Genomic DNA, 13,500 nt, shown 5'->3' with positions numbered 1-13,500 from the left:
GGCGGGGGCACTTTGCCTCCAGCCAGCTCAAAACACTCTACACACCCATGTCTCTGCACAGCGGTTCCACCGGCCTGGGAAGGTGGGTGTGACAGGACAAACAGCAGTCACTGCACATCCCTGGGCCCCCAGGTCCTGTCCTCCCAAGTGCCAACAGCACAGAGGCTCGCCTATCTTCCATGGGTTCTCCTACGAGGCACTTGAGGGTTCATGGAAGATGGGCTGGAAAACTCTGGAAAAGCCAGCCCACCTCAGGACAGCAGCCTGGCTTCTGGAAGGTATCAGAGCCCCTCAAACACCAGTCCCCGCAAGCAGGGTGAAGGGTGCTCTCGCGGTCACCTCACGGCATGGGGACGTGACAGGACTGGCCGCATGGCCCACGAGACGCCCAGCAGGGTCCGTGGACCCAGCAGGGCCCAAGTCTTGGCCCAGACTCTCCTGCAGTGACATCATTGTGTCCTCCAGTGGTCTCAGGCTGGGATTTAAAACAGACTAGAAGAGCCCAGAACTCCCCTGTACCCTGGGGAGATCCGTGGGGTTCTGAGAGGTCACTGCAGGGATGACCTAGAGCCCCAGGGCCCCATGCACAGGCTCACTGCTGACAGTTCTTCTCCCTGGGTCCTACCACTGTCAGAGCTGCTGGGGAGACCACGTGGAAATCGGGCTGGAGCGTGTGTGGGCTACGCACTCACGCAGCAGGAGTCCAGGATTCAGGGTAGGCGTGGTCCCTGCTATGCTGTGTGCCCACCGCCCCAACCTGCTGAGGGCAGAGTGGCCTTTGCAGAGGGAGACGCACCCCCTCTTCCCAGCACTAGAACCGTGGCAGAGGGCCCACACCCGCGCAGGAGCGGCATCACTCTGCCGCCTTGGCCTCAGCCCCATCGGAGACAAAACGGAGCGACTGGCGTCCAGGTTATTTAAGGGACCCAGTGGGATAGAACAGATGACACAGGCCTGTGGCTGTCATCCTACCACCGCTTCAGCAGACCGCGACAGGCACAGGGCAGAGAAAGCCGGCCTGGGAACGCAGCCTCTAAGGAAACCCCGAAGGGACCAAGCTGGCTTGGGGCAGAAGGTCAGAGTCCTTTGAGGCCTCCCTCCCTCCCTGGGGTCGGGGCTGACCAGAGGGGGCAGACTTGGGGCAGGATGATGGGAAAAAAACTTCCACGTGATCATTTCTTTTTTCTCAGTTGACGAAACAAAGTAGACGGGACTGCTGGTTTCAAAAAAGGACAGTAGGAAGCTGCGGGAAGCGAGCTCAGGAGAACTGGGGAGCCTGCCGGCAGCACGGAAGCCTGCAGAAGCCTGAGCACAGATGCGGCCCCCACGGCCGAGACAACTCGTGCTGGGCGGGTGCTCTGTAAACTCTTCTGTATTTAAGCCAATTATAAGCACAAAAAGAGATTCCAGACAGCTGGGTTCAAGGCCAGCACCACACGTTCCTGGTAACAGGCGCCCGGTGTGTCTCAGTCTCAGACGTGACCTGCGCTCCCCATCCCCTACCCGGGAGCACACAGGTAACATACTTCGTGACTTTGAAGATCCGCAGCAGCCGGAGGGCCCGCAGGACACTGATCCCGAAGGAGGTTCCTGGCTTGATGGCAGCCCAGACCACTTCAAAGATGCTCCCCACAATGACCTGTGTGGGGGACAGGCTCCGCCTCAGGCACACGCCCACTCGGCCCACACCTGCACCTCTGCAAGAAGCACCTGGGATCTCGTGGGAGCCCCCACGCACATGAGCTCCCGATGCCCTCTGGGAGCACGCCCCAGGCCCAGTGCTCACCTGCCCCCCAACACGCCCACCCTGGACACACCACAGGCACGCAGGAGGCAGAGCGAGGGTCGGCCTACTGGTTTCCCAGCCAGCCAGCTGCAAACCTGATCAGCGCGCGGCTCGGAGAAACTGGTGACTATGCCAGGACCATGGCCCCGGCCACAACCAGAGACCCCCGTGTAGTCTACCGCTAGTCCATTAACCCACATGTCTGCTCGGGCAGGGGCACTGCTCACGGGACCCCCACATCCACAGCCCCCTCTGCATATGTCTCCACGTCGAACACAGGAGCATTGTTGAGAGCACAGCTGACGTCCTGCTGACAGCGACCAGCCCAGCAAGAGGATGGCCCAGCAGCTGCACATGGCAGCACAGCACACGGGCCAAGCTTGCTGCCAGCTGTCCTCGGTGAGCCTGGGCACCTCCACAGGCACACAGCAGCCGGGCGTCAGTCTGGGGCTCGAGCTCACCGTTTCCTCAATCTGTGTTCTTACTGTGGGTCATGAGACGGCCCCTGAGATGGCCCACAGGGATCCCCACTACTTGGTACCCCACCTTGTATAGCCCTGTCCCTCAGGGATGGGTTGGACCTGGTGACTCACTTCCAGCAAACAGAACTGGCAGAAGTGATGGGCTGTCACCTCTGAGACTCGGTCACAACGACTGGCTTCCTCCTTGGTGCTCTCAGCTCTGCTGCAGCTCCCCAGCTGCTGTGATGGAGAACATGAGGGAGCCTGGGGAGAGGCCCCTGTGACCAGGGACTGAGGGCCGTTGGCCAAAAGCAGGAGCTTAGGTGTGAGCTCCCCGCCCCAAAGAGCCTGTGGTTCCTACAGTCTTGTGGGAGACTGAGAACTGGAGCCCCTGTTTAGTCACACCTGACTCCCCACCCAGACGTGAGAGAGAACCAGTGTCAGTTGTTTTAAGCCACTAAACTTTGGGGGAATTTGTTAGGCATCAAGAAAAAAACAATGCACATTTTGGAGACAGAAGTGGGGCACTCTCCAACGTTGGAGTGGCTTTCAGAGCCAGAGAACAGGCACGGAACGGCACATCAGTGAGCCCAGCGTATCCATGGGCTCTGGACAAGGAGGGACTGCAGAAAAGTGGGCAGAGCCCTATTGGGTGCCAGCAGGAAGTTCGGCCACACCGCTGCCCACAGCTGTGTGAAGAGAACAAAGTTTGCCACATGGACCGGGAGGTCTCAGAGATCGCCAAGCAGAGTCTGCCGGTGCAACCTGGGGTCCTGGTGCTGCCCATAGCCGGTGTGGAGAAGAGGGCAGAGGGCAGTGCTGTCTGCCAGGACCTGCCAGCTTTGGAAACATTCTGCCTTTCCAGACAGCAAAGGGTGTCAAGTTAGGCAATGGCACGGTCCAGAGGAAGTCAGGGCACAATGGCAACGCCCTGGGCGCCCAGCCCCACAGAGACGGCCCCGGCCATCAGCTCGACAAACAGCAAGTCCTCCAGGGCACTAACGTGTGCTGGCCTCAGCCATCTCAGCACGGACACCGCACGGGGAAGGGACTGTCACAGGAGTCGGGGTGGGGGGAGCTTCTGTCAAGTGGAAGGCAGAAGGGTCACAGCACACCCACAACATTCTGAAAAGACTGAGCTATGCAGAAACATCACCAGCTTGGGCTGAAAGGGACACCGACAGTATAAGACAAAAAAGTGGCCTTCGGATTCCTCAAATTCTACCGGGAGGAAGTGGGCTGAGAGAACCACCCAGCTGAAGACATGTGCTCACTTCCCTGGAGCAAGGTGATGCACACGCCAAAACCAGAAGCCCAAAGGGCATCCCAGTCCTTCAGAACTAATCTCAGGACCTCCAACTTCTCCACACCGGATTCCTGAACAGCTGTGGGCCAGAGACTCCTTTGTATGTCCCACTGTCCCCTCTGAACAGGAATGCTGACAGCAGCCCATCTGGGCCATCTCATCACCGTGTGGGTGACAACTTGTCTCTCTAGTTCCATGGGTGCACAGATGGGGAGGGACTGGGCAGCTGTTCGTGGGGCTTCCCGACCACACCTGGGCCTGGTGTGGATGGAGAGACTCCGACACAACCCCGAGATGGGAGGCGGCTGGGGAAGAGGGAGGACATGGGTGCCTTTTACATCAGGAATGGCCAGAGTGTGGACTGTGGGCCCCAGCAACCCTGTCTCCTGGGGTTCATGTCCCTGGGTAGTATTTCCCACCCCTTGTCAAACATGGGCTGGGCCAAGTGACTCATTTCTGACAAATAGAATATGCAAAACTGATGGGTCGTCTCTCCGAGACTGGGTTTCTGTGGCTTCTGTCTTGGGTACTGTCAGTCTCTCTCTCAGATCACAAGCTGTCACATCATGAGGACATTCAGGCGGCCTGGGGAGAGACCCACGTGTTGGGGACTAAGGCCACCAAACACATGAGTGAGCCTGGAAGCTAGTCTTGAGTCCCATCAACAGCCATGTGACGGGCTTGAAAGCAAATTCTCCTGCCCTATTCAATCCTTGGAATGGCCGTGTCCCAGCTGTCAGACACGCTGTGACCTCGAGAGACCCTGGGCCACAGGCACTCAGATAAACCAGGCGTGGACCCCTGACTACAGAATAAGTGAGATAATACACACTTACTTTATGCTGCTAAATTCTGGAATAGTTTGTTCACCTTTGCGCAAATCATTCCCACATCCTGGGATCCCGTTAGTTCAAACCGGAAGACACAGACACGTTTATAAGATCAAGGGTTCTTGGTGATCTCGTGACCCTCGCCAGGTCCCTCTGGCCTGTGTGCACCACAGCCTTTCCCCGTGACAAAGCAGGGGACAAGAAGCCATCTCAGGAAACATCTCAGGGTGCACCCTGGGCAGCCACGGCCCTACATCCCCACAAGGTCAGGCTGTGCTGCATGGTGACCACCCACTTCTCCAGGGCCAGAACCCCTGGGTCCACGCTGCCTCCTCCACAAAGTATTTGGGCAGCGACCTCTGCAGCCCCTTGTCCACAAAGTGGGCATCCTTCGGAAGGTCTAACAGCCACAGACACAGCATTCCGTCAGCCCCACTGACGCCCTGTCAGCATCGCCCTGGATCTCCACTGACGGGAAAAGTCAGCATCGCTGTGAAGCTCCAGTCGAAGATTTACTTGCACCTGCGCCCAGGCTCCCTGGTTCCTCAGGGTGCTGCAGAGGCAGGAGCCTTCCTCAGGGCGAACAGCCACTTCTCACTGGGGCCTCCCCTGGGTCGGAGCTCCTCCCTGGGCTCTGGGCACGGTAGCAGGGAGGCGTCCACAGCCCTTGGCCTGGGAAAGCCTGTGCAACCTCCTGGGCTTTGTCCCAGGGAGTCTTGGGAACACCTGCTCTGAGGCCTCCCCGACCTGCAGAGGTTGGTGAAGGGACCCAGGCCAGCACCCATGAGGAGGGCCAGACCATCACGGCCCTGTCAGGCAGCCCCTGAAGCCTTTGTCCAAGCCGCCCAGAGCCAGATCTATAGGACAGTGAGGGGTTGGGCTCACAGCCCCCTTGAGCTCTCTAGGGACACTGAGCCGTCTGGGGAGCAGGGCCACACTTGAAGGCTGGTTGTACCAGGCACAGATTCTATGGACAGAATCAGGGGTGGGATGGAGGAGGTCCTGCTGCTGACCCCCCATAAGTCAGAGCGTGAACAGGCCTCCCCTTGGTCCAACGGCCCCTCCCTGTCCCTAGGAAGCCTTCCTGACCCACACAGGGGCACCGTACACTCTGCCTCCAGGTCCTGAGGCCCAGACCCCAGCATGCACTGGGTGCAGCCCAGTGGGAGGGAGCCGTGTGCACTCTCGAGCAAGGAGGAGGCCGTGTGCACTCAAGCAAGGAGTGGGCCGTGTGCACTCTCTACAGCCTGGCCCCAGCTGGCACCGCTCACAAGGCTCTCACTCACCCCAAAGTCGAAGCAGTTGAATGAGGACCGGAAGTAGCTCCTGGGCCCCAGGCCATACATCTTCAAGGACATCTCTGTGAGGAAGAGACCCAGGAAAACAAACTCTGCAAAGTCTAGGAAAAGCCGGAGAAGAGGGGGATTAGCTCTCAGCCTCCTCCCACCTGGCTCCAGCCCAGACTGGAGGACACCAGACCTCTGGGCCCTCCCAGGGTTGAGCCCTGCAGGCATGGTCTGTGGCCCCTGAGCCCAGAGATCTCCGCTCCAGAGAACAGTGATCAGGGTTGGGACTGGGAGGGGCACAGAGAGACGCTGGTTCCAGTCTGAAATAGGGTGCGTGCCCACCATCTACGGCCCAGAGACGGGCTCCACAGGAAGTGAGGTCCTGGGACTGGGCTCAGGAGTGAGGACTGGGGCCACGCAGCACACCCTGGAGAATGGCCCGCTACCCATCCTTGTGCCTGCAGGCCTGCTCCCCACCCCGGGCCCTGAGCACAGTGGAGACCCTCAGTGTCCTTCTCAGAAGCACCCCGTCTTTCCGCGAGACATCTCCTCAAAACCCCCACGCCACTGTGTTTGGTCTTCATCTCATTCGTGTGTCCGCCTCCCCCCTGAGCACTGCCTGGCCCGGCCAGCACAAGGCTCCTGGGAACCGCCAACGCTTGCCGCCCCCTCACTCTGAGTCACACAGAGGCTCCCGCGGGCGCCTTCCCCTTCCTGCAGGCACCCCCTCCTGCCTCACCCCGGAGTCCTGTCCCTGGCGGTGTGGACCCTCGAGGGTCCCAGGACCAAAGGGAGGCCATGCTGGACCTGAGAGCAATGCTGGGAATTCCAGGCACACAAGACACCAGCCCTGGCCCTAGTGACACGGCGAGGACGACCAGACAGCAAGAGACGCAGCCGGCTCTGCCCTGGCCAAACCCGGCCGTGCAGGCCGCAAAACAAAGTCACGGTCTCTGATCCTCCTCCCCGGGGCCTGGGCTGCAATCAGCTTGCTATTTCATAGAGTGGCCCACAAGCCCCACGGCCTCTGGTCCCCGAGTGCCAGGGGCCAGGAAAGCAGCTCAGGACTCGGGGCAGAGCCTGCGCCCGAGGGTACAGGCCATGAGCAGGAGTGGACGGCAAGCTTCAGGGTCTAGGCACTGGAAAGTCACCAACCCACACTTCTGGGGCCTCTGGCAGCCAGAGCAGTGGGAAACTGGAGCTCAAGCAGCTTCTAATAGAACAGACAATAGAAGAGGGGACCCCACAGCTCCAGACCCCGACATCTGCTTTCTTCCACCCCTCTCCACCAAGCATGACCCTACAGAGCTGCTGGCAGCCACAGCCAGGGGCGGACCTACAGTAGCCAGACTCCATGAGAGCAGAAAACACCAGCCCACCGCCCACACACAGACACACAGTGATCTGTATGCACCCAGGTCTCAGCTGTGGGACCCCTACTACCCCTACTCTGGCTTGAGTACAGGGATAATCACGCCCAGCCTCTGAAGCCAGCCAAGCACTCACTAAGGCACTGAGCCAGGCTAAGAAGAAGGCACAGCGGACTCCCTGGAGAAGCTGGGAAGCCGGTGTCCCAGGCATGGAAGCCCACGGACCCAGGCAGAAGAGCCCACTGCAGCCAGGCCTGCACGACTGACACCTGGGCTGTGCCGAACAGCAGGCGTGACGGGGGTGGGGAGCGCCTCCTGCCCCCAAGTCCAGCTCAGAACACCCCAACAACCCGCACAGATCCCAGGCTCTCGGCCACCGAGGCCCAGAGCCCTCCACCCAAGGTCACAAAGCACCTGCCCCATTCAGAGGGCTCATATCCTAGAGGAAGAAGCCATGAAGACGGGACAGCCTCCGCCCACATGCCAGACCCTGGAGCTCTGGCACTCCGGTCACTGGTCTCGCTCCTGGGAGATCCAAGTGAGAGCCGTGCAGGGAACCAGCACCGGAGGTGCCAATGGTAAGATGTCCTCTGAGGAGGGGAGCAGCCGGAGCCAGGAACCACCCAGTCCTGCCTGCTCTTCACTCTCTCTCAGCGCCATATGCTTAGCCTCCCCTCCGAGGCCAAGAAGGGGTATGCATTCGTTCACTCCTGAATAATTGGTTCAGCTCTCAGAAGCTGGTGCTGCTCTGAACTCGCAGGGGAGACAGAGCGGACCCTTCTCTCTAAGCCGTCACATGCCAAGGGGGGAAGCAGAGGCAGAGAACTGACAGTGTTCGGTATCGTGGTAACAGGACAGGGTGCTGGGGGAATGCGGGATGGAGGAGAGGGCACTCAAGCCTGTCTTGTGAGGCCAGGGGCCTCAGAGGAGGACGAGGCCCAACAGCCAGCTGCCTCCCTTCTCTCCTCCCCGCTGAGCTCGTCTCAGCCATTCTGGTGGGCACGGGGGGCAGGGGGAGAATCCTGGAGGGACAGACAGCAGACATGCCCAGAACCCATTCTCTGCAGGCTGGCCAGTCTCAGGGCCGAGCCCTCTGGGGAGCCCCAGGGAAGCTAGTCCTGGTGGCAACACCCCCCCACCTCCGCCCCTGCCTCTGTCTCTTGTAAGACCTGCCCTGCCTGGCCGGATCGGCCTTCCTCAGCTCTAGCCCAGCTGCCAGGGACAGAGCCCAGGGCATGGAGCCCAGGTAGGCCAATGCTGCATAGACCCACCTCTGCCCTAGGTCATGCCAATGAATTAGAAATTCCCGGGGAGCCACAGAGAAGACAAGGCAGCAAGGGGAAGGATTCGTGGCCAAGGATGCCTGTGGCCTGGCCCAGCCCCTGGGCACTCGCAGGCCCACGCTCAGGTGGCACACCCCCAGGAAACCGGGAGGGACCCCAGGGCTGCCAGGGCACCATCAGCTTCTTCCACGGGAAGGAAAGGCTTGGCAAGGAAGCCCGGGGAACAGCCACACTGTGGGCCGGGTCAAGAGGAAGCCCCCCTCCCTGCTCCCTACCCAACCCTCAAGGGGGAGGAGACTTTGTCCTGAGAGAAGTACTAACCTCAGTCCCAAGCAAAGTCCCCAGACACCAAAGGACAGACCCCAGGACACAGGGACTAGGGGCGAGAGCAGCTGTCACTTCACTCTGCTGCCCTGGGGACCCCGAGCCAGGCTGCCTGTCGGGAGCGCCCAGGGGCCCCCCTGGCTTCTTCTGCCCCTAATCCTTCCCCTTCAGACAGCAAGAGCTTTCAGTACAAGTCTGGGAAACTGCACCCCAGCTGCCAGCCCTCCTCCCCGTTTTCAGGTGGGCCATGGAGACATCGGTCTGGACCACGTTAAGAACACTGCCTGGGCGCCCCGAACTCCTGCTTAGGGCTGATGGGCTCGGCGGTCTGACGGAGGGGAGCACGGCTGGCCCGGCAGGGCTGGGACTCACATCCAGGAGGCTCTTCTCTGGAAGAAAGACTCTCTTGCCACGTCAGGTGGCTTCAGGCACACCGGGCTCCCATGGACAGAGCAAGGGGAACCCAAAATAGGCCATGTGTCCACCTCAGACCCAGACACCAAGCAGGGTTACTGTAGCTAACCCCGGGTCACAGGAAGGCGGAAGTCCTGACCCGAGCATGTAAACTACTTGCGAGCCTTCGTCTCTATAGCTTTCGTGAGGTGGGACCACAGACCCCGACCAGGCTCCCCATGGCCTGCAGAGCCCTAGCGTATGAACTGTTGGTCCTAGAAGGTCAGCCCTGGTCCCTGGAGAGGGGCAAGGGGCCTCTTCCAGGGGCCGGTTACCTTCCTCCTTTCCTCCTTGGAACGTAGCCAGGGCCAAAAGAAGCCATGACTCAGATGCTCATGGCCTGTCCTTAGGCTCACGGACATGGGCAAGTCAGCCCTGGTTAGGGTCAAAGAGCAAAAACGGCAAGCAGCCCAAGAGCCCACGAAGAGCCCGAGAAGGCAGGACTCTTCCTCCGCAGGATCCCAAGGAAGGGGCTGCAGCCTCCGGCAGACTGGAATGAGGGATAAGTCCCCCAATCCATGAGCCTGAAGCCCTTCTCAGGGAGGACACAGGCCCCGGGGCCCAGCTCGAGCCAGCTCACTCCATTGCCCCTGGCGCCCTGGGCCCTGCCTCATTTCCCAGCACACTGACAGGTGGGTTTCTAAGCCGTTGCAGTCATCTAGGCCTCCCGGCACCTGGGGTGGGCAGCTCAGGCCCCAGCAGAGGCCCTCGGAGGCACGCTGGTCAGCGCTGGGTTCTACCCAGGGCATTCCAAGGCGACAGGCTGTGGACTGGGACCCCCGGGCTGCAGGTGCCAGCCGGCTCGGGAGGAGGTGAGGGAGGCCAGGCCACAGCTACGTACACAGGGCCGTGGTGAGTCGCTGGGGCTGGTTGTAGTGGACCATGGCCACACAGAAGGTGTTCAAGGCCACCACGCACAGCACCACCCAGTAGAAACTCTGCGCCTTCACCATGCGGCGGATGAAGAAGCGGAACATCTTCTCCTTCCTGCGGAAGTACGACGAGCCGTCCGTCTTCCCACTCTTGAGGCTGGCACGGGCGAATGGGGACCCTGGGGGAACAAGGGGCTCACTGAGGACACACTCGCCCTCACAGACGTGGGCCCCGTGGACACACCCTCGAGGACACGCTCCCCCAGGAGAACACCTCGCAGGCCCTTGGCCCAGTCACGTTGAGCTCAAAGTCCCGGTTCTAACCACAGGCCCTGTGGGCTCCTGGCGTTTGGTTGCTTGCCCTGCAGTGGGTCCTGACCCCACCCCTGTTTACAAGTGAGGGGACTGAGAGCCTTGCTGGTCTCCTTGGTTACCAGGTTCCAGATGGGCTCCAGCCCCTCCGGGCCACCTGCCAGTGGTCCCGATGCTCCCAGGCCATCCCAGCTCCTCTGTGGGCCTTGAAGAGCACTGCGGCCTCTGGCCCCCTCCCACTGCAACTCAGAGATCGGTAGCCACTGACTACCTGTCTTTTTCAAAGAATTTATTTATTTATGACAGAGGGAGATCGTAAGAGAAGGAACACAAGCAGGGGGAGTAGGAGAGGGAGAAGCAGGCTTCCCGCAGAGCAGGGAGCCCGATGTGGGTCTCGATCCCAGGACCCTGGGATCACGACCTGAGCAGAAGGCAGGTGCCCAAGCGACCAAGCCCTCCGGGACCCCTGGCTACCTACTCTCCAGTACTTCGACTAGAACCCAGCCAGCTGCTTGGTTTGCAGCTGGTCCAAGGCGGTGCTCCCAGAGTGGAGACAGAGGCGAGTGTGGCCCACAATGCCCAGCACAGGCTCCAGAATGCCTATGCGTTAGGCTCCCACGGCTGCCCCTTGTCTCCACGTTCCCACTGCCATGGCTCTACCATGACCCTAAGCATGGAATGCTCCCCACGCTGGCCCCTCTCCACAGCTGCCCACATCCCATCTTCACATCTGCATCTGCTATCACCCCCACAGAACACCCTTCTCTGGGCACTCCTTCCGAAATCAGATCATTGCCCCCCAGCAGTAATCCCACCATCTGCCCCTGTACTGGCTCATTGACCTGCTCTGTGCCCAGCTTCCAGGCCAGACGGCACACTCCGTGAGGACAGGACAGGACAGGGCTTCCCGAGAGCCCATGTGCTCCCTGACAAGCAAGTGAGCAGGCTTCCTGGGTGCTTGGCAGTGGCAAGTGTGCACAGCTCGGTCTCTCAGGACAGTCCGTGTGTCTGCAGCACATCACGGCCTCTCTAGTGCTTTCAATTAAGGGTCTGGACCTGTGTGAGCCTCCAAGGGTCCAAGCCCAGTCAGCTTGGGCACCGGGCCCCTGGGTGCAGGGGTATGGGGCGGGGGGGGACACACAGACTCAGTGGGACAGTAATAGCATTCTGGGGTTGGTGTTTTCTTGAATTCAGTGAAATGAGGACTGGCCCTGAGGCCTTGGGAGAGACTGATCAATAAGCTGACAGCTGTGTCGTGGGGAGACGCTGGGACCGACAGCCACAGGCCCAGAAGGAGCAGTTTACAGGACAGGGCCAGCAGCCGGCCCTCGGAGCAACCTTGCAATGCCTGATGCCACGCCCCATCCACACCCACGGAAGACACTGCCCATCACAGCCTCCTGGGGAAGCCAGGACACAGCCTCACATTCCAGGCACCAGACACCGGCCACCAACAGTGAGAGTGACCTCACTCCACAAGGGCTCTGGGCCAGCCTTCTTGAGGCAGCAAAGTGCCAAGGCCACAGCCAGACACACCCGCTCCCTCCTCAGAAATAAGGCCCAGAGGGAGGCAGACAGTGTGGACCAGGAGGGACCCACACACGGGCAGAGCCACACACACACCCATCCTGAGAGCCCACCGGCTCCTGAATCATCTAGAAACAAAGCCACACACACACCCTGACCATCTCACTCTCAGAGAAACACCACACACAGAGTCACACGGGTACACATCTGTGGACACACACAGGGCCATGTTGGGAAGGAGGGGATGTGTGTGCACACACGTGTGGCCTGTGAGACAGGCAGCAAGTTCTCCAGGGTAGGCCGCATGGCCCTGCCCATCTCATTTTCTGGGCCATGCCCACCAGGAACCAGGGGGCCCTGCCATGGGAAAGGCCTCCCGTGAGTGCTGTCTTCACACGCCCCCTGTACCCACATGCAAACAACCACACACTTCTTCACTCAACAAGGCAAACCCAGACAGAAACGTCCTCGGCCACATTTGCACAAAACCATGCACCCCTACTTGGCTCCTGAAGCCCTGCCTATCTCCCAACACACTCCAAGGGACAGGAGGGGGAGCGAGAGAATGGCAAGCTGAGCACGAGGTGCCCCCCTCAGTGTCCAGGGAGACGGGTGCCCACAGGCACACCACGGCAGAACCAAGACCAGAGGCCTGCCTGCTTCCCGGCCTCCACCTGGTCAGGGATCCGGGACACGCAGGCAAACACGGCACAGGTCCCGGGTCTCTGGAGGTCAGCCTTTCCCAGCAAGCAGCGACCATGTGGTCAGGTCGGCTCCGGACAGTGACCCCAGCTCTTTGGTAAAACTGGGGTCCACAGTGAACACGGACCCCCTGCACATCCAGAGTCGTAGCTCCGGGTGGGGAAACGGTGAGGGACTGGGACTACCTCTTTTCACACTGTGCATTTTCCATATTTAACTTGATCAGTGTACATTCTTTCTAAACAAAAGATGTATCGTCAAGCTAGGAGAAATCAAGAATTCAAGCAGCCTGTGAATGGCAGCTCAGTCGGGCATTAGTGAGAACAACGGAAGGCTGTACACAGCGTTTGGATTTCCTGCCATCACGTCCAAAAGAGGAGCTTGTCCGTTAGTAAAAAGTCTTCGCAGGCCTGTGTGACAATCCCATTCCTTCCAAAGACACACACAGAGCTTGGGCCTGAGTGGCAGAGAGAGGACAGAACGGCTGAGATCCATCCCCACCCTCGATGACCCCGCCCGTGGCCCCTGAAGGGACGGAGGAAAAAGGTGTTTCCCTCCAGCTTCACTGGTGCACTCACCAGCGTGGGATGATGGAGGTGACGATGGCCAGCAAGCCCTGGAGACACAAACCCCATCACCTTTGCCCATGGCATGGGGCCTCACCCCGTCACAGCCCGGAGATCTCTTTCGAAACAGATCCTGGTAACCCAGACCACGCGGCTCCTATAGGGCTCAGTGAGACGACGCCGGCTACGTGGGGCTCATCCACGGGCGCCAGAGACAGTGAGGGCAAAGGCTGACAAGCCCAGGGCCTGAGACGCCGCCGCCCTCAGCTCAGGCAGAGGGACAAAGGAGACGCCGGGACGGGGAAACCCAAGCACCGCTTCTGTCCTCCCTGCCCAGCCCCACACCCGAGCCCGCCCGAGCCTGCTGAGGCCACGGGCCCTGCCTGCCAAGGACCCAGGAGGAAAAATCAGCAACACCCCAG

General features: G+C 60.3%; 1 protein-coding gene across 2 annotated transcripts in view; it reads right to left on the bottom strand.

The window, feature by feature from the left end:
* The window catches only part of LOC111145672 (calcium voltage-gated channel subunit alpha1 B), a 184,449-nt gene that overhangs the window by 104,596 nt on the left and 66,353 nt on the right, over positions 1-13,500 (bottom strand). For both annotated transcript variants that reach the window (XM_022500758.1, XM_022500759.1), the window contains exons 11-13: positions 9,941-10,150; positions 5,670-5,782; positions 1,527-1,639 (exon numbers count right to left, since the gene is read on the bottom strand). In XM_022500758.1, coding sequence (XP_022356466.1) covers positions 1,527-1,639; positions 5,670-5,782; positions 9,941-10,150 — 436 coding nt within the window. The remainder of the gene's footprint in view (positions 1-1,526; positions 1,640-5,669; positions 5,783-9,940; positions 10,151-13,500) is intronic.

This window comes from Enhydra lutris, unplaced genomic scaffold (assembly GCF_002288905.1).
Source record: "Enhydra lutris kenyoni isolate GAN:26980312 unplaced genomic scaffold, ASM228890v2 scaffoldscaffold13, whole genome shotgun sequence".
NCBI lineage: Eukaryota > Metazoa > Chordata > Mammalia > Carnivora > Mustelidae > Enhydra > Enhydra lutris.
Note: the sequence above shows the minus strand (reverse complement) of the source record. Positions and strands in the feature narration are given on the sequence as shown.